The sequence below is a fragment of the Chrysemys picta genome, chromosome 14, assembly GCF_011386835.1.
Source record: "Chrysemys picta bellii isolate R12L10 chromosome 14, ASM1138683v2, whole genome shotgun sequence".
NCBI classification, from domain to species: Eukaryota; Metazoa; Chordata; order Testudines; family Emydidae; genus Chrysemys; species Chrysemys picta.
In genome coordinates this window covers 19812329-19831689 of record NC_088804.1, presented here as the reverse complement: position 1 = coordinate 19831689, position 19361 = coordinate 19812329, and the positions used below count along the sequence as shown (strand labels likewise).

Here is a 19361-nt window from a genome sequence, read left to right as displayed (position 1 = left end):
TAATGGCATGTTGTTAAGAGCCAATAGTTTATAACCCTGACTTTATTTTTTCCAGTCCAGTATGTACATCTGTGGAAATAGAAGTAGTATTGACAAAGCTGTTACCAGAAAGACAATGATTCTTATTTTTCCGTGGAAATGTATATCAGATAAGGAAAAGTAAAGTCAAGAGTTTAAAACACCACTGTACCTTTAAAAATTTACCTTTACCTTATTTTGTCAGCCTAACCCTTGTTTATGAAAAACAACTGTGGATATCAGGAGTCTTTTATCTCCTTGCCTTTGAAGTATCTTAAATATTGTAAATTTAAGAGGGGAAAAATTAATATCTATTTATATTTTCAGGGACACTGTCAGAGATATCCCTATTTAAAAAAAGCAAATTTTTAACCTGTTAATGATAACACCTTAAATTATTAAGAACCAATTTTACTTTTCTCCATTAATTATATTCATATTTTGCATTTCCTTTAGCTTGAAGAATGAAAACAAATTGATCCTTTTTACTGGAAATTATGCTTCATGGTTCTGATGCATGAATACAAAGTTAATGATGCTTACTTCCTTTGTAGAGCATTTTGAGATCTACTGATGAAACATGCTCTATAAAAGCTAGGTATTATTATTATTATTATTATTATTTATTGTATTATAGTTTTGGGGTTATAAACACAGCATACTGGAACCTTATACAAAAGCTGTTTTCATTTACATTATTGTTAGGTTTTTCTGTCATTAAAAAACCCAAACACTTAAAGTTGAGTCACTGTCAGCTAGTTAATCCCCTTTTATGCTACATAGGGACAAGTTTTTACACTTGCCTAAGCCTTACGTAGCTGCAAAGACAAGTAGAAAGAAGAAATTTCTCCCCAACAGTCTTTTGAAACTGGGATGATGCACTGGCCAGCTCTGGTAGTCAGCTGCCTGGCAAAGGGGGCAAGATGCTGGACCCCAGAAAGGGATGTTGCAAATTACTTCTCCCCAATCCTATGCAACTGGATTGCCAGGGAGGCATTGTACCTCTATGATCCAGGGCCTCTGGTGCCCTTCAGCTGGCGAGAAGGCACAATTTAGCTCTAAATTATTTTTATCTAATGATAATGGGAAATTTAGGTCTGATTTTGTTCCAGTAAAACATGTACAACAATAGAGCACTCAAACTAATACAAATCAGTACATGATTCATGTCCATTTATTTATATTCATTGTGAAAAAATGTGAAGCAATAAATCAGTCATATACACAGCTTTGAATTCCCAGCTAGTATGTCCTCAATTAGTATATAATTCAATACAATCAATTTGATTTTTATATGGCATACTTAATATGCATTATCTCAGAGTTCTTTACAGAGAGTTCATTCTATGCCAAAAAGGAAGGAAAAGTTTTTGAAGTAAAATTTAGGGTGAGTATGTGAGTCAGTGGGTTGGAGAGAGATGTCAGAGAATCCTAGATACAGGACATACAACAGCATCAGAGAAAGATTAACTTCTGGAGGAGCCCAAAATTGTAGAGGTGGAATGAGTGGGATAGGAGGGGATTAGATAAATGTGAGGCTAAAGGGACAGTGTGGATTGAGTACAGGGAAAGTGTTGCAAACCAGGAGGGCAATGTTGCATTGGAATGTGCAGGAGGCTGCTGAAAGTGGCAGGGGTGATATGGTCCATTTACTTAGAGAGCGTGCACACAGCAAATGAAGGGGTGATTGTAGTGCCAATAGGCATACTGGTACTAGCTCTAATCGAACTAGCCTGGGTAACAATAGCGAAGATGTGGTGGCACAGGGTTCAGTGCAGGCTAGCCATCCCAGTTGAAGCCCACCAGGAACCCTGGGTGCACACTTGGGTTGCTAGCCCATGTTGAAGCTTGTGCTGCCCCATCTTCACTACTGTTGTTACCCATGCTAGCTAAAGCAGCAATCACACCATTATTTGCTCAGAGAGAGAGAAAGAGAAATAGTTTCAGCAATATGAATCTGAACGAGCATTGTGTAAATGATGACACACTGGACACTTTCAAGAGCAAGTTCAACAAAGTTCAGAGGAAGAGAGAGTGGCCCTCTGAAGTTTAGAGAGAAAGGATTTATGAAAACCATTTTAAAAGGAACTGCAATTGAGATGGGAAGAAATTAAGACAAATAAGAATTTCATATAATTCATATTATTTCATATTCATACAAATAAGAAGCAGGGTTTGAAGGAAGCTGTCGAGCAACTGTCTTAATGCTACAGATGCTGGAGTTGAGCTTTATTATTCATATTAAATTCTTCAAATATATGTGTAACTCTGTTTTTAAGGAGCAGAAATTTACAATTAAATTGTTACACTTACCCCTGAGCCCTGTTCTAGCCAGAAACTTAACCACCAATTGCTGAAGGTTGAGCAGCCAATCATCAAAATAAAGAGAAGTACAACAAAGGAAGATAGTATGAAACCTGCAAATGGAACAAAAGACTAGACTAATAACTGATGGTGTAAGAATGGTTAAACATACTATACTCATGTACCCTGTTCTCAGCAAAGACTTTATTGTTTAATCTGTATTTATTCTTCTCTTCCTATAGGTGCAGAACTGCCATTTACAAGAACGTGGGGACAAGGAGTTAAATCCTGAAGTAAAGATCAAGGTAAAAACTGAATAGGGGCTTCTGTATTTAACCCATTAGCCCTAAGAAGGGGAACTGATATTAATTGTTTTTGGTATTTTCCAGAATGGTGGCTAAGGGCCAGATTCTGCAATCCTTGATCATATTAAGTAGCTCTTATTCAAGTGAGCAGTCTGACTGTACAAAATGTTAATGATTATGAGTGTGGGTTTCAGAATCTTTTAGCAAATTAATGCTTGGGAAAACACTTGATGTACATATTAAAATCTATGCGTACTCACTGCACACACACACCACATGATTCTTACTAAATGAACCAGCATTGAAATAGTGGGCAATGCTCCCTGGATATAAACCCAAAAGGGGTTATAAGGATTAATAATTCATATTTAAAATCTGGTAAGTGGGTCTCACTCTCATTTATGTATGTTACTATGTGATCTGTGAACATAAATGCTTGTTTGCATATGCATATATGGGATTTGTGGTCAAATAGTTCTGTGTGCACTTTTACAGGCACAGTAATTGTGCCCCTGGCTAACCATAGGCCCAGACAGTATGTTTTATGTCAGCGAGGTAAAATCTTAAGGGTAAAAATATGCATACATATTTACATAAACACAATTTTCCTATATAATTGTAGGATTAGAAGTTGTCTTAAAGCAAAATCTCACAAACTCCCTGGAAATCTGTGGGGTGTGTAAATCTGAACCTGATCCAGACCTGAATTTCACTGCTGACTTCTCTATCTAATGAGCTGGACCAAAACCCAGATGTGAACTATTCCAAACTTCAATCTTGAAATCCCAATCTAGATCCAAATTTTGCTTTTCAGGCTCCGCTCTGACTAGAACGTTTCACATTTTCTCTCTAATAAATGTCAGAATATCTTAAATTATTACTCAATTACTCAATTTCTCTATAAAACCCAGAGATCTGCAATTCTAGGTTATAAATATATCAGGAGATTACAATGCTTTGTTTCTTGAGAAATACAACCATTGTTTTGTGTGTTTGTCTAATTTCAATAAGATTAAAGCAGGAAACTTTAACAGAGATCACGAATGAGGCAATCTGAAACTGGAATATTAGAGTTTAGATTTAGGGAAAAACATTGGAAAGGAATCCTAGCTTTAAAAATGGAAATATCAAAGGAAAAAATTCAGTATAAAGACATTTTTGCAGAATGTACCTCCAGATGCCTTAATATACGCGTGATAGGTTTTCCATGTCACTGAGCCTTCTTGTTTTTCCTCTTTTCTAACAAGTTGGTTTACAGGAGCTACCACACAAACAAAAAGCATACATTCGTGTAACAAAATTTTGACCCAATATCAAGGAATCCTGGGCGTGTTAAACCAAAATAAAAGACTCTATATGCTAAAATACATATTTGTAGCTTCATAAGAAACTCAGTGAAATGTATTCCTTCTTTTAAAGAATCCCCACTGCCTCTGGATGCTGCCATATGGTAAATGCTCCCTCCAGTTTTATAATGGTTTTTGAATGACTAGAAAATCATGATGAGAATTAAAATGTAAATGATATGGATTTGCTAAAAATGATCGATAGCACATAGGTTTGAATGCAAAACTCTATTGACATTCCTGTTCTTCTTCCTCATCCTTGACAGAGCAATATGCATGCTAAAGCAGAATAAGAAACCAATTTTTTCTGCTCCACCTAAGACAGTTATAAAACTGTGTATATCACTACACTGCTAATGTATAGAATTTGATGTGAAGGGAGAGGTTTTTTAGCTAAAAAGTAATTTGCTGTCTAGATTAGTCCTTTACAACAGTGCTTCTCAAAGCTGGTCTGCCGCTTGTGGAGGGAAAGCCCCTGGCAGTCTGGGCCGGTTTGTTTACCTGCCGCGTCCGCAGGTTCGGCTGATCACGGCTCCCACTGGACGTGGTTTGCCGCTCCAGGCCAATGGGGGCTGCGGAAAGGGCGGCCAGCACATCCCTCGACCCGCGCCACTTCCCGCAGCCCCCATTGGCCTAGAGCAGCAAACCACGGCCAGTGGGAGCCGCGATTGGCCAAACCTGCGGACGCGGCAGATAAACAAACCGGCCCCAACCACCAGGGGCTTTCCCTGAACAAGCAGAGGCCTGACTTTGAGAAGCACTCCTTTATAACATCCCTGTAACTTTGATTTAGCTTGAAAGTGTCTTTTGTTTGTCCTAACCCCATTTTGTTTCCTTGAAAGGATTTTAAGAGCAGTTGAAATAACAGTTCCAGCCACTTTGGGCGATTCAAATGAGAAACTTCTGTTCAGCATTAATACTGTGACATTTGGTTCTACTGAAGGATCTGGCTGGCAATTTAGCCAAGGTAATTTTAACTTCTTCATATTTGTGAGAGATGTTCTTATAAGTGACAGTGTCAGCTATGCAAATGAAGGAACAGTGTCAGTGCTTAAAAGTTTTCATCTTTCAGGACAGATAACAAAATGGGCTGTGTCTTATCTTCTCTCTCTCCTCCCTGCACTTTTTTAGCTACAACCCCACTCTTCCACAAGTTACATTTAATAAATTTCAAAGTTGCTCCTATTCCTCCAACCAAGTTGAAAAAACGTCTCTCAGGTTGCTTCACCCCACCAACATGGAAGGTGGAGGTAGGACTCTCTTACTGGGAGTCTCATTAGAAAACCCCCCACTCAGACTTACTACCTCTCCAGCAATGCCTCAGTTGGTCTACAATAGAGTGGAGGCACAGTGGCAGAGCAAATGTGGGGATGCTTGCACTGCAAGTGTCTGTGTTATGCTTGTTCCCAGGGCCAGCTCCAGCGTTTTTGCCGCCCCAAGTGGCGGAAAAAAAAAAGCTGCAATTGGCAGCACTTCGGCGGGAGCTCTACCACCGCCGCTTCATCCTTCGGTGGCAATTCGGCAGGAGTTCCTTCCCTCCGAGAGGGACAGAGGGACCCACCGCCGAATTGCCGCCGAGGAGCCGGACGTGCCACCCCGTTCCGTTGGCCACCCCAAGCACCTGCTTGCTGCGCTGGTGTCTGGAGCCGGCCCTGGTTGTTCTAAAGGGAAGACATCAGCTTACAGTATTCTCAGTGTGGCATTTTTCAAAATATTAAATTAATCTAAAACTGTTCCAAGAAGTGTGGCGGCAATGATGATTGAACTGCCTCTCTGCCCATCAGGTCAGGAAAGGCAATTTTATTATTATTATTTTAGAATAATTATTTGTTTTGCAGTAATGCACCAACATCCCATTGTGCTGTACAAACAGAGCAAAAAGACAATGTCATCCCTAAAAGAGCACCTAATCAACGCAGGCAAGAGGATCTGAGGAACAGAAACTAGTTGATGGACACAGCACATTTTGAATGCAGCAATCTCTTTCAAATCAGAAATCCATATTAATATACAATTAAATTTATTTTTTTAAAACCAACAATTTGGAAAGATGCACAAATGAATCTTTGTAGCATACCTGTGTTATTTCCCCTTTGTGGGCCTCTTTCAGGTTCCTTTATGATGATTTCTTCATCAGACATAACAAAAGCTATGTGTATGAAAGAACAGTTAGTCTTTTTTAAACAACAGAGAATAGGCAATTCTGATTATTGTCCTAAAATACATTACCAGGAATTTCAACTCCTCCATAAGAACTTCCTGAGGAATCACTCTTATCCTGAGTTTTGCTCGTTGGTTCTTTCATTGATCCAGTCAAAATAATTTCTGGGTCCTGTAAAATAAGAAAAATTTACTTGTGAGATCTGAAACCCTATTTTCAATATTCTAAGGCATGTAAAAGCAGAATATGTTTAAGAGTAAGGGCTAACTGTTACCTTTGCTTGCTCCATATAGAGGTTTTGAATTAGCTGAGCATAGCGTCCTTTTTCTTTCATTAAATCTTTGTGAGTTCCCCTTTCATATATTTCTCCATCTTCTAATAAAATGACTTCATCACAGAATTCTAAATACTACAGATTTTTAAGAATGGACCATTAATTCCATAAATATTGTAACTGCATTGGAAATAAATGCATGCGCGTAGTGTCTTCAAAGTGAATGATGGTAATTAACAGGTTTCATTTCACAGTTGGGAAAACATCAGCAATTCTATGTTCATTTACTACATTCATGCAGGTGTCTATGCCTCTGTCTGTACTCCACAATTAATTGTGTAAAGGAATTATTTTAAAATTGCTTTCCAATACGATCAATTTTGTTTCAAAAATTCAGCCTAAATTACAAAAATAGCTTGTTTGGGCTCCACTGAAATTGATGCTCTTCCCTTTAATTTAGCCAACATAATGGATTCATTCCTTAGCTGTGTTTATAAATGGTGAGGGCCACTGAGAGGAAGAACTGTGAAAAGGGCACTTTCTATAACCCTGGGGCTGGTTCTGTGCTGGACCCTGTGTAGTTAGCCCTGGAGCCTAAGGGCTGGCTATGATTCCAAGGATCTGATATATCAATTGGAGATTGTCAGAGCACAGTGGCACTCTGGTCACACACCCTTCTTGGCATGACCTCAACATGTCCCCTCTGTAAGTTCCTGAAGAGAGATAGCATAACAACTGGCTATGGTGGCTGTACTCCACCCAAGAATTTCTCCTTGGCAGAGGGTTTCCAAGCTGACTGCTTATGTTTTCTTTCCAACCTCTTTAGGCCAACTGAATGGCAGTGCAGAGCAGGGGCCAGGGCAGGTCTGATGCACTTAATTTACTAATTGGATTTCTATTTATTCTGTCTCTGACAAAGCTGAACCAAATCTCCCCAAGTTATTAGTGTCACAGTTCTGCACATAAAGGGCAAATCCTGCCTTCACTGGTACAGGTACAGCAGCAAAACTGGTGTGGCTGCTGCACTAGAGGCATGGGGGGATGTTCAAACTGCAGAGGGATGCACCATGCCTCTGCAAGTTCTCTTCACCCTACTGGCTTCATGGAGTGGCGCTGGCTGCACAGTAATTTCATTGCCTTGATGAGAGTATTCTTCTTCCCTTCCTTGGGTGCTGAGGATTAGTTTTGCCCCATGAGTCTCTTAGAAAATTAACTTCAACAATCACCTTTCCTCAGCCTTTTCTGTCAAACTGTACTTCTTGCCAAGTTGGCAGGCCCCTTACTCTCTCCCCAAAAGACATGTCAATATGTGATCATTACATTATACATTCAGTTCAGATCTGGGCTCTGGAGTTTTGTGTCCCAGAATGTACTGGGACCTAAAGAACCTGAGAAATTTGAAGTAGGTGACTATTACTCCTGGGAGAATTCTGCACCACTATGTACGCGCAGAATTGATGTTCAACGCAGAATTTCTTTTCCTGCAGAAAATACATTCTGCCTAAGAAGTGCTGCAGTTCTGCCTTTCACCCAACAGAGGCTACTGTGGCACCAGAACAGCCATGTAGAATTTTTTGGCGCACAATCTCCCCCCACTTCCCTCTTTGAGAGCATTCCAGATTGTATAAGCAAGTCCTTGCCCCAGCCAGCCCCAGTTGATTTCAAGGAGGCAGTAGTGCAGTTTTTCTCAGCTCCAAATAAGTGCAACGTATGAGTTCAGTTCTTGAAGCGCACTCATATCACTGTCTCCTGGAAGTATGCACTGGTGCATTTGCACCATCACCACAGAGTTTTTTTCTTTAGGAAATAATTTAGGAAGATAAAAACACAGGCTCTAGTTCTAATGGGGACTTCAATCACCCTGACGTCTGCTGGGAGAGCAATACAGCAGTGCACAGACAATCCAGGAAGTTTTTGGAGCATGTTGGGGACAACTTCCTGGTGCAACTACTGGAGAAACCAACCAGGGGCCATTCTCCTCTTGACCTGCTGCTTACAAACAGGGAAGAATTGGTAGGGGAAGTAGAAGTGGGTGGCAACCTGGGCAGCAATGACCATGAGAGGTTGAGTTCAGGATCCTCACAAAAGGAAGAAAGGAGAGTAGCAAAATACAGACCCTGGACTTCAGAAAAGTAGACTTTGACTCTCTTAGGGAACTGATGGACAGGATCCCCTGGGAGGCTAATATGAGGGGGAAAGAAGTCCAGGAAAGCTGACTGTATTTTAAAGAAGCTTTATTGAGGACGTAGGAACAAACCATCCCAATGTCCAGAAAGAATAGCAAATATGGCAGGTGACCAGCTTGGCTTAACAGTGAAATCTTTGTTGAGCTTAAACACAAAAAGGAAGCTTACAAGAAGTGGAAACTTGGACAGATGACTAGGAAGGAGTATACAAATATTGCACGAGCATGCAGGGGTGTAATCAGGAAGGCCAAAACACAACTGGAGTTGCAGCTAGCAAGGGATTTGAAGGGTAACAAGAAGGGTTTCTACAGGTATGTTAGCAACAAGAAAAAGGTCAGGGAAAGTGTGGGACCCTTAATGAATGGGGAAGGCAATCTAGTTACAGATGATGTGGAAAAAGCTGAAGCACTCAATGCTTTTTTTGCCTCGGTCTTCACAGACAAGGTCAGCTCCCACACTGTTGTCCTGGGCAACACGGTATGGGGAGGAGGTGAGCAGCCCTCAGTGGTGAAAGAACAGGTTAAGGACTATTTAAAAAAGCTGGACAGGCACAAGTCCATGTGTCCAGATCTAATGCATCCAAGGGTGCTGAGGGAATTGGCTGATGTGATTGCAGAGCCATTGGCCATTATCTTTGAAAACTTGTGGCAAGCGGGGGAGGTCACGGACGATTGGAAAAAGGCAAAGTATGAATTGGATGAATGGACTGTAAGGTGGATAGAAAGATGGCTGGATTGTCGGGCTCAACGGGTGGTGATCAATGGCTCGATGTCTAGTTGGCAGCCGGTATCATGCGGAGTGCCCTAGGGGTCGGTCCTGGGGCCGGTTTTGTTCAACATCTTTATTAATTATCTGGATGATGGGATGGACTGCACCCTCAGCAAGTTTGCAGATGACACTAAGCTGGGGGGAGAGGTAGATACGCTGGAGGGTAGGGATAGGGTCCAGTGTGACTGAGACAAATTGGAAGATTGGGCCAAAAGAAATCAGATGAGGTTCAACAAGGACAAGTGCAGAGTCCTGCACTTAGGATGGAAGAATCTTATGCACCGCTACAGGCTGGGGACCGACTGGTTAAGCAGCAGTTCTGCAGAAAAGGACCTGAGGATTACAGTGGATGAGAAGCTGGATGTGAGTCAGCAGTGTGCCCTTGTTGCCAAGAAGGCTAACGGCATATTGGGCTGCATTAGTAGGAGCATTGCCAGAAGATCGAGGGAAGTGATTATTCCCCTCTATTCGGCACCGGTGAGGCCACATCTGGAGTACTGCATCCAGTTTTGGGGTCCCCACTACAGAAAAGATGTGGACAAATTGGAGAGAGTCCAGCGGAGGGCAACGAAAATGATCTGGGGGTTGGGGCACATAACTTACGAGGAGAGGCTGAGGGAACTGGGCTTGTTTAGTCTGCAGAAGAGAAGAGTGAGGGGTGGGGGGGTTGATAGCAGCCTTCAGCTACCTGAAGGAGGGTTCCAAAGAAGATGGAGCTCGACTGTTCTCAGTAGTGGCAGATGACAGACAAAGGAGCAATGGTCTCAAGTTGCGGTGGGGGAGATCTAGGTTGGATATTAGGAAAAACTATTTCAGTAGGAGGGTGGTGAAGCACTGGAATGGGTTACCTAGGGAGATGGTAGAATCTCCATCCTTAGAGGTTTTTAAGGCCCGGCTTAAAAAAGCCCTGGCTGGGATGATTTAGTTGGTGTTGGTCCTGCTTTGAGCAGGGGGTTGGACTGGATGACCTCCTGAGGTCTCTTCTAACCCTAATCTTCTATGATTCTATAAATGAGGCCAGCTATATTAATGTATTATGAAGGATGCCTGCTAAAATAGAAAGTTTTTAAAAAATCAAGCAAAGCAAAGGCTTCTACAGCAATGTCAAATCAGCTAAGGTATACATATGTAGGTTTTTCTCCTCTTGTTTTTCTACATTTCTATTTATGTTGTTAAATGTTAAACACAAATATACAGATTGGGCAGAGTGGCCAAGCTAACATTGCTGTAGGAACCTCACATTTTGCATTTCCTGACTTTTTCTTTTCTTTTATCAAACCAACCTTAAAGTTGCATTAATTTAGATTTTGGCATTTACTACATGCAATGCTAATGTCTTCCATTAGTGTAGGACATTCTCCTCCAGCTTTTGCTTCAAGGCAGTGTAAAATGTTGCTTCTGTGCCACCTGCTGGTACATTGCTTTTATATTACTAGCAACAACAACAACAACAAAAGTGAAAAATGAAATGGGTGTATTAGATCAAACAAAAAAGCAACTCCTGAGACATATTTGCCATTAGGAAGCTATGAGAAATGCATTCCAGTATAAAGGCTCTAATGCTGAACAAAGACATCTGTGCTTTAATTAAGATGTATTGAAAATTATGACTTTCAAAAGGGAGACATTTCCCTACTTCGTTAATGGAAGGAGGAGGGGCTTGAAGCACAGTGCTTTAGACTGCAGAGAGATGTCTGCTCAAACACAAGGCTTTGTACTGTATGTCTAGTAAGCCTGGAGGTAGAGCTGGGAGGGGAAAGTTTTTCCTGCCCAGCAAAAAACAATTTAAGATTTCAAATGCTTATTCTTTTCTGCGTTGGGACAAACCCAAGAGTTTTTGAAGTTTTGTGCCTGTTCCCAGAACACCCACTAGCAAGGGCTCTCAGTGGGGACATGGGAGATCCAGGTTCAAGTCTCTGGCCTGAATCAGACAGAGCAGGGACTTGCACCTGTGTTGCCCACATCCTAGGAGGATGCCCTAACCACCAGGTTATTGGGTATGCTTGGGTGCATGGCTCTAGCAGGGTGGCCTGCCCCTTAAGGGCCAAAAGGCCTGCGGGTAGTCAGCCCTGTTTAGGATGAACATATTTTCCCAAAGGGAAAACAGGACACTAGGCCAACCTGAAACCCACCCCCGCGCCCCACCCCTACCTGCCTGCTGCTGATGGGGCCGGCCTGAGGCCTCCCTTTCTCTCCCATGTGTGGGGCTGGCCCGAGCCCCACTGCCGTCTGCCTACACGCAGAGCTGGCTTGAACTCCCGTGCCCTCTGCCCGAGCCCCCCTGCTGCCAGTGCCCCCCTCTACCCCACTTGGCCTGAGGCCTCCCTCTACCCACTGCATGCGGGGCTAGCCCAAGGCCCCCTGACACCTGCCCACACAGAGCCTCTCTCCCAAGCCCTCCCTCTCGTGCAGGGCTGGCATTGCCACTCATCCCCTCCCCCCCACGCATTCCTCAGTTGGCAAGAGCAAATGCAATAAATGTACAGTTTTTCCAAAAAAAGTTGGAACAGCCAGAACAGGGCTTAAAAAAGGGACTGCCCCGGCCAAAATGGGATGTATGGTCACCTTAGCCCTGTTCAGTCAGCTCATCTGCGGTGTAATTAATTAGCTGCTTCCCAGCCTGAGGGAGCTAGATTAATTGGGGTCAAGTGATAGCATGAAACAGCTGGGCCTCTTAAAAGGACTAAGAAAGCTCAGTTGGGGGGGTAATCACAGGGAGCAAGTTGGGTTCCTGTGGAAGGCTTTGAAGCAGGGTCTGAAAGGACTCCAGGGAAGCAGCCTGGGTCGTAGAGCCAGAGTGACTGAAGCTGTGAAAGGAATTAGCTTTGCAATCAGCACTCTCCTCCCGGGAGCAGAGACTCTGGCCTGGACTACACTACAAACTTAGGTCAACATAAGCCTCCTTATGTCGATCTAATAATGTGTGTGTCTATGCTACTGAGTCCCTTCCACTGATCTAAGTGGTCTGTAAAGTCAACTTCTGTACTCCACCTCCACGAGAGGCATAGCACTTGATTCGAGACCCATGTGTTGACATAGGGATAGTGCAGACACTACATTGTGTAATTCGAATGAATTGGCCCCCAGGAGCAGGGTGGATAAAAATCAATGATATTTTCAAAAAAATAAAAAAAATAGGATTTTTTTAAATTTAAATCGGATTTTTTGGATAAAATGCTTTTTGAGGAAGAAACCTATCTAAAGACAGATACATTATAGCTCAATGGTATCTCATCATGAAATAGGAATGATAAATTCTAATTTTATAGTATGATACAATATATTCATGGAATGTTTAAGAAAAGTTTTGTAAATGAATTCCAATGGTTCATGGATTAGAGACCCAATCTTATGGGGTTCCAGGGGCTTCTGTATAGATTATTTACGTTAATCTTTCTATCTACCCAATGGGACTCAGTGCTCAGTCTAGAAGATACCATCAGAGATGCTTAGTTTTGCAGTTCTCAAACTGTGGATTTGTGTCTCCAGAGATAACACGCTTGTTAACAGCAAAAATGTTTTTAAATAAATAAATGAATAAGTAGAGGTGAGAAATAACAGACCTCAACCCTATTGTCTCTCTGCAAATTTGTGTACACAGAGTCAATCCCTTACCTCTCTCTAAAAGTGCAAAGTTTCAAAAAGTTCAATGAATAGAAGATTGTTGGGGACAGAATAGATCTGGACAAGGAGAAGAAATCTGGAGATGTGAGAAGGGAGGGACGGGCAGTAGAAACAAAAGTGAAACTGTTTGAGCAGCATATTCCAGAAGTCTTGAGGTCTTTCTGAGGGTAGCCTTCATTGATTTGAGCTCTACCATACCATTCTCTCACTAGAAGGGAAAACCTACAATGGCATCAGGCCGCAAAAGAGTCCCAGTTTGGGAATATTTTAATGAAGTTCCTCTAGCTCTGGGTAAGACAGGCATGCATGCAAAATGCAAACAGTACAACAAAGAAATGCAAGGCCTGATAGCCCGAATGAAACAACATCATGAGAAGTGTTCCTTCTCAGGAGTAAGCTGCGTTGAAGATGATGAAAGGAACATGTCTGAACATGCAGGATCTTCAGGTTGGTAAACTTTTTTTATTTCATACTTCTTTCTTAACACTGAGCAAAAAATATAGTTGTTACTCTATGGTACTATAATTTTAGATGCAGTTGTGATAAAAAATAAATAGCTGAAATAGGCAGATCTTCCTTTTACAATTTAACCTTTAAAGTAGTACTGAGTGTCAGTGAATGCAATGAGTAAAACTAAATGAGCAGTATGATAATCATAATTAAATAACTGCATTGACTTATTTTGTTTAGGAGAATCCATCCTCAACATACAGGATTCTGAAAACTATCCACCTTCAAGATCACCATCATTGTCTATAGTTTCAGAGTTATCTGCCAGTGTTAGTGTTTTAGTCACATCATGTATGTCACATAGCCACAGTATATCACCTGTAGCAAAAAGAACGAACATCTCCATCATCCAGAAACAACCATAGATAAATTTGTGATAAGAACCAGCAGATTACAAAAAGAGGTAATTGATGAAAAAATTGCCCAGTTTGTTTATGCAACAAACTCGCCTTTCTGTATGATTGAGAACCCACACTTCATTAACATGGTTCAGTCATTAAGACCAGGATACAGTCCACCCAACAGAGCAGATGTCGCAGGCAAATTGCTGAATAAAGTGTATGAAAGAGAAATTGAGCAGTGTGCAAAAGGTCTAGAGGGTGAAATTGTCAACCTGAGTCCTGATGGGTGGAGCAAGGTCCACAATGATCCTGTTGTATGTGCTTGTCTGACAACAGAAGAAGGGAATGTCTTCCTTACAGAAACAATTGATACATCAGAAAAGGCACACACAGCAGAATACTTACAAGAAGTAGCAGTAAAAGCTATAACAAACTGTGAAAGAAAATTAAAGTGTCTAGTACGCAGCTTGGTCACAGACAATGCTGCAAATGTATCCAAGATGAGAAGAAATTTAGAAGATCGTGAAGAGAGTCCAAAGCTAATAACATAAGGTTGCAATGCTCATTTGATGCACCTCCTAGACAAAGACTTCAGTGTTCCATGAATAAAGGCTAATGTTGTTGAAATTGCAAAATACTTCCATAACAACCACTTTGCAGCAGCTGCTCTGAAAAAAGTGGGAGGAACCAAGCTAACTCTCCCACAAGACGTGCGATGGAACTCAGTAGTGGACTATTTTGAGCACTATATCAAGAACTGACCTAATCTGATGACAGTTTGTGAACAAAATCGTGAAAAAATAGATGGCACTGTCTTAGCCAACGTTCTCAACATTGGGCTTAAGAGAAATGTTGAACATATGCTGAGTATCCTGAAGTCTATTTCTGTAGTCTTGAACAAAATGCAGGGAAATAGCTGTTTTATTGCTGACGCTGTTGAAATTTGGAAGAAAGTGAGTGAGATCTTAAAAAGAGAAATATGCAAAGACAAAGTTAAATTACAAGCATTAAAAAAATGAATGGGACAAGCACTATCTCGAGCTCATCTTCTTGCAGATATTTTCAATATTTGGTACCAGGGTCAAACCTTAGCTGCTGAAGAAGAGGAGTTGGCTATGACAAGGACATCCAGGAATAGTTCCTCCATAATGCCAACTATAATAAACTTCAGAGCTAAGGGTGAACCATTCAAGAAATATATGTTTGCTGATGATGTTTTAAAGAAAGTCACACCAGTGAACTGATGGAAGTCACTTAATCACTTGGATTCAGAGACTGTTGAAGTGATAATCTAACTTTTAACAGCAGTAGCTTCTTGTGCCGGTGTAGAAAGAATATTTTCTTCCTTTGGACTAATTCATTCCAAATTGAGAAATTGTTTGGGACCTGAAAAAGCAGGAAAGCTTGTTTTTTCTTTTCCAGATTATGAACAAACAGGAAAATGAAGGTGAAGACGACTGAATTAACTGCAGAAACCAATATTTTAAGTTTCTCATGTTGACCTGGCTGACATAGTTAATTTTTGTTTTTGTTTTTTAAATATTTCATTTAATTATTTTCGTTAAAAACAATTTTAACAAAAACAAACCTGATTTTAAAAAATGTGAATGTTTAACTAAATTCAAAAATTAATATGCTTGTTTTGTTAAAATATTATATGTTTGCTGTTGAAGAAAAAAATCCAGAATACATAACATTGCTGTTTTAGTTAAATAAAACAATTTAAATATCTGTCTGGTGATATTCTCCTCCTAATACAGCATGGCAAGAAAATCCTCCAAATATTAATCATTAATCTGTTGAATTGGAGATAGTTCACCTCCCAATGACTTCATAAATATCTGCTTCAATTACCTTTGGTAAATTAAAATTTTCTGATATAGCTGTAAAATTAATCTGAAAAGTTTTCAAAATAAATCACTTTAAAAATGTATAGTGCGTACCTTCTAAAAATGAAACCTACATCTATCTCTGAGTTGTGAAGAATATGTATTAAGGTTATAAGAACCAACAAAAATGCACTTTTATGTAGAAATCCATGATTAAATCGAGTCTTCTTGACTAGTGATTTAAATCAATCTGATTTAAATCAAATCCATCCTGTCCAGGAGGTATCCCACAGTGCTCCACTGTGACCACTCTGGAGAGCACTTTCAACTGCACGTCAACCAGATACATGGGAAACGGCTACTCCCCTGTTAAAGGCCCGGGAACTTTTGAATTTTCATTTCCTGTTTGATCAGCGTGGCGAGCTCGCCAGCACAGCTGATCGTGGAGACTCACAGCTGCAAACATGCTCCAGCATGGAGTACACAGGAGGTGATGGAGGTTATTGTTGTGTGGGGAGAAGAGTCTGTGCAGGCAGAGCTCCGATACAGCAAAAGAAATGCTGACATCTATGCCAACATTGCACAGGGCATGGGGGAAAAGGGCTACACCAGGGACATGCAGCAGTGCGGTATGAAAATAAAAGAGCTTCGGCAAGTGTACCAGAAGACAAGGGAGGCGAACAGTCATTCTGGTTCTGCCCCACAGACATGCTGCTTTTATGAGGAGCTGCATGTGATTCTCAGCGGCAACCCCATCACTACCCCAAAACGCTCCATGAATACCTCCCAGAAGCACTGGATGACGTCGAGCAACAACGAGGAGGACATTGTTACAAGGAAGAGGAGGAGGAGGAGAATGTGAGGCAGGCAGGCAGAGTATCCATTCTCCCCAACAGCCAAGAACTGTTTTTAACCCTGGAGCCCATCCCTTCAAAGGGCCAGTTGCCAGCAGAACATGATGCCAGGGAAGGCACCTCTGTTGAGTACACATTTCCAATCAAACTGTAGGGGTTTACATGCTATTATTTTTTATGTTTAATCTGGACAAAAAATTAGGGGTAGTGGGTATCGGAGGCATCTGGTTGCAGTTCAGGAAAGGCAGCTGGATGCTAGAGTCCCTCTGCAGCCTATCCTGAACCTGTTGCCATCATCGCCTAGTTCTACATCCTCCTCCCCCAAAATGTCCTATGGGGAGGGGGTGAAGTTCAGTATTGCTTACACTCAACACCAGGGCAGGGTACAAGGATCAGAAGGTGCACATTCTCACACCTTTGATTGTTATTGCAGTGCATCGGTAAGCAAGCTTTTCTTGTTTCTCCCCCCACTGTTTTATCAGCACTTTTGCCCCAGGTTATCTTACTTTTCTTTGCTGTCCCTGTGTGTTTGTGTGCATAATAAAACTTAACGGATTGAGGAGAAAAGGCTCTTTATTCATTCAAAACACCATGGTTGGTGGGGGTTGAGTTTACAGGGAAGAAAATGTGATGGAGGAAACAGTTTGGTAAGAAACAACACAGATAAGTGTCACATTGCTCTGGCTCATTGCTGGCTTTCAAAGGCTCATGGAGACACAGAGCCCCTCAATGTTCTCTCTTCTTACTGGCCTGGTGTCTGGCTGCTCAAAATTGGCTGCCAAGCGATCTGCCTCAAGCCTTCTTCCCAGCAGAAACTTTTCTCCTTTTGTTTCACAGATATTATGGCTCACACAGCAGGCAGCAATAACAATGGGGATATTGCTTTCACCGAAATCTAATCTAGTCAGCAAACAGTGCCAGTGACCTTTTAAACACCCAAAGGCACATTCCACCATTCTGCACTTGCTCAGCCTATGGTCGAACCAGTCCTTACTGCTGTCCAGGCTGCTTATGTACGGCTTCATGAGCCATGGGAGCAAGAGGTAGGCAGGGTCTCCCAGGATCACGATTGGCATTTCAACATCACCAATGGTTATTTTGCAGTCTGGAAAGAAAGTCCCTGCTTACAGCTTTCTGAACAGACCGGAATTCCTAAAGACGCGCACATCATGCACCTTTCCCAACCATCCCATATTGATGTCGGTGAAATGGCCCCCATGATCCACCAACGCTTGCAACACCATTGAGAAGTACCCCTTTCGGTTTATTTACTCTTTGGCAAGGTGGTCTGTTGCCAAGATAGGGATATGCGTTCCATCTATCACCCCACTGCAGTTAGGGAACCCCATCATGGCAAAACCATCCACTATGTCCTGGATGTTTCCCAGAGTCACTACTCTTCTTAGGAGAAGTCTGTTGATGGTCTTGCAAACTTGGATCACAACAGATCCCCCAGTAGATTTACCCACTCCAGATTGATGCCCCACTGCCCGGTAGCAGTCTGGCGTTGCAAGCTTCCATAGAGCTATTGCCACACTCACTTCTCCACTGTCAGAGCAGCTCTCATTTTAGTACTGCTGCGCTTCAGGGCTGGGGAAAGCTCCAGTTCCTGGAAAGTGGCCTTACGCCTTTGAAAGTTCTGCAGCCACTGCTTGTTATCCCATAGCTGCACAACAATGCAGTCTCACCAGTCAGTGCTTGTTTCCTGGGCCCAGAAACGGCGCTCAACCATGTCAAGGTGATGCGTGACTGTCGCCAGCAACTGTGAATTGCTCCACTCTGTTTCTTCCAACAGGGCTGCTTGTTTGGCATCACATTGTTCTGTAAGGCAGCTCCTGTATTGGCTGTGTAAATACTGCAGAATAAGGCACGAGGTGCTTGTAATGCTCACAACAATAGTGTACAGCTGAGCAGGGTCCATGCTTATCGTGCTATGGCGTCCGTGTGGGTAACCCAGACTTACAGAAAAAGGCGTGAAAAAGGCTGATTGTTTGCTACTGATTTCAGAGAGGGAGGGAGGTAAGTGCATCATGAGAAGCTAACTCCATGTTCCTATAACCACCCACGCCAATGTTCTGGTCCCATAAGGCATTGCAAGCCCAACCCAAAATTCCACTCAGCTAGGTGCACTGTGGGATAGCTACCCACAGTGCAGTGCTCCGTGGGTCGATACAAGCCCTGCTAGTGAGGATGCACTCCGCTGACACAATGAGCGTAGTGTGAAGATGCAAGATTGACTTGCTTAAATTGGAGGGTCAATGTCGACTTACATGAAGTCAAATTAACTTTGTAGTGTAGACATGGCCTTTGGCAATGTCTGTGCAGCCTGCAGAAGCTAGCCTCCCAGAGCTGAGCAGACTTGGGCTCATGTTACTGTGCTAAAAATAATTGTTTAGATTATTGCAGTTTGGGCTCTGAAGACTCCAGCGTGGGGACTAAGTAGGCTTCGGAGCCTGAGCTCCAGCCCAAGCTGCAATTTTAAAGTGCTGTCTACATAACTAGTTATAGAGTGTTAGCATAAGCCCTACAATGCTAAGTCTGTCAATTTGCAATGGGAAGCATGCTGCCATATGCTGTATATACAAACCCTTAAAGGGAGCCTAGAAAACAAGTGGATGAGGAGCCCGTGTGGAAGGGAAAGAACATTTTGTTTGTTTGGGACTTTTAGAAGTTTGGAATTTTGTAAGCTGGTTTGTGACTTGTCTGTAGGCCTAAGCCACATCTCCAGCACTGACCTGTGTGTGGAGGGCTGAGGAGCCCTACCTTGGGGAAGGAGAGAGAGTCTGCAGCAGCACCATACGTGGCCCACAATGGCTGCTCTGAGTTGACCACACCCTATTA

General features: G+C 42.2%; 1 protein-coding gene across 7 annotated transcripts in view; it reads right to left on the bottom strand.

Annotated features, from left to right (window-relative positions):
- LOC101938809 (ATP-binding cassette sub-family C member 12) overlaps positions 1-19361 on the bottom strand; it is a 101467-nt gene that overhangs the window by 21362 nt on the left and 60744 nt on the right. For 6 of the 7 annotated variants that reach the window (XR_010592562.1, XM_005289954.5, XM_065567100.1 and 3 more), the window contains 5 exons: positions 6409-6543; positions 6203-6305; positions 6051-6122; positions 3799-3888; positions 2332-2435 (listed from right to left, as the gene is read on the bottom strand). Coding sequence is in view for 6 of the 7 variants with exons in the window: in XM_005289954.5 (XP_005290011.3) it covers positions 2332-2435; positions 3799-3888; positions 6051-6122; positions 6203-6305; positions 6409-6543 (504 nt within the window). In the remaining variant the exon portion in view is untranslated. The remainder of the gene's footprint in view (positions 1-2331; positions 2436-3798; positions 3889-6050; positions 6123-6202; positions 6306-6408; positions 6544-19361) is intronic. The other variant, XM_024104125.3, reaches the window with a different exon arrangement.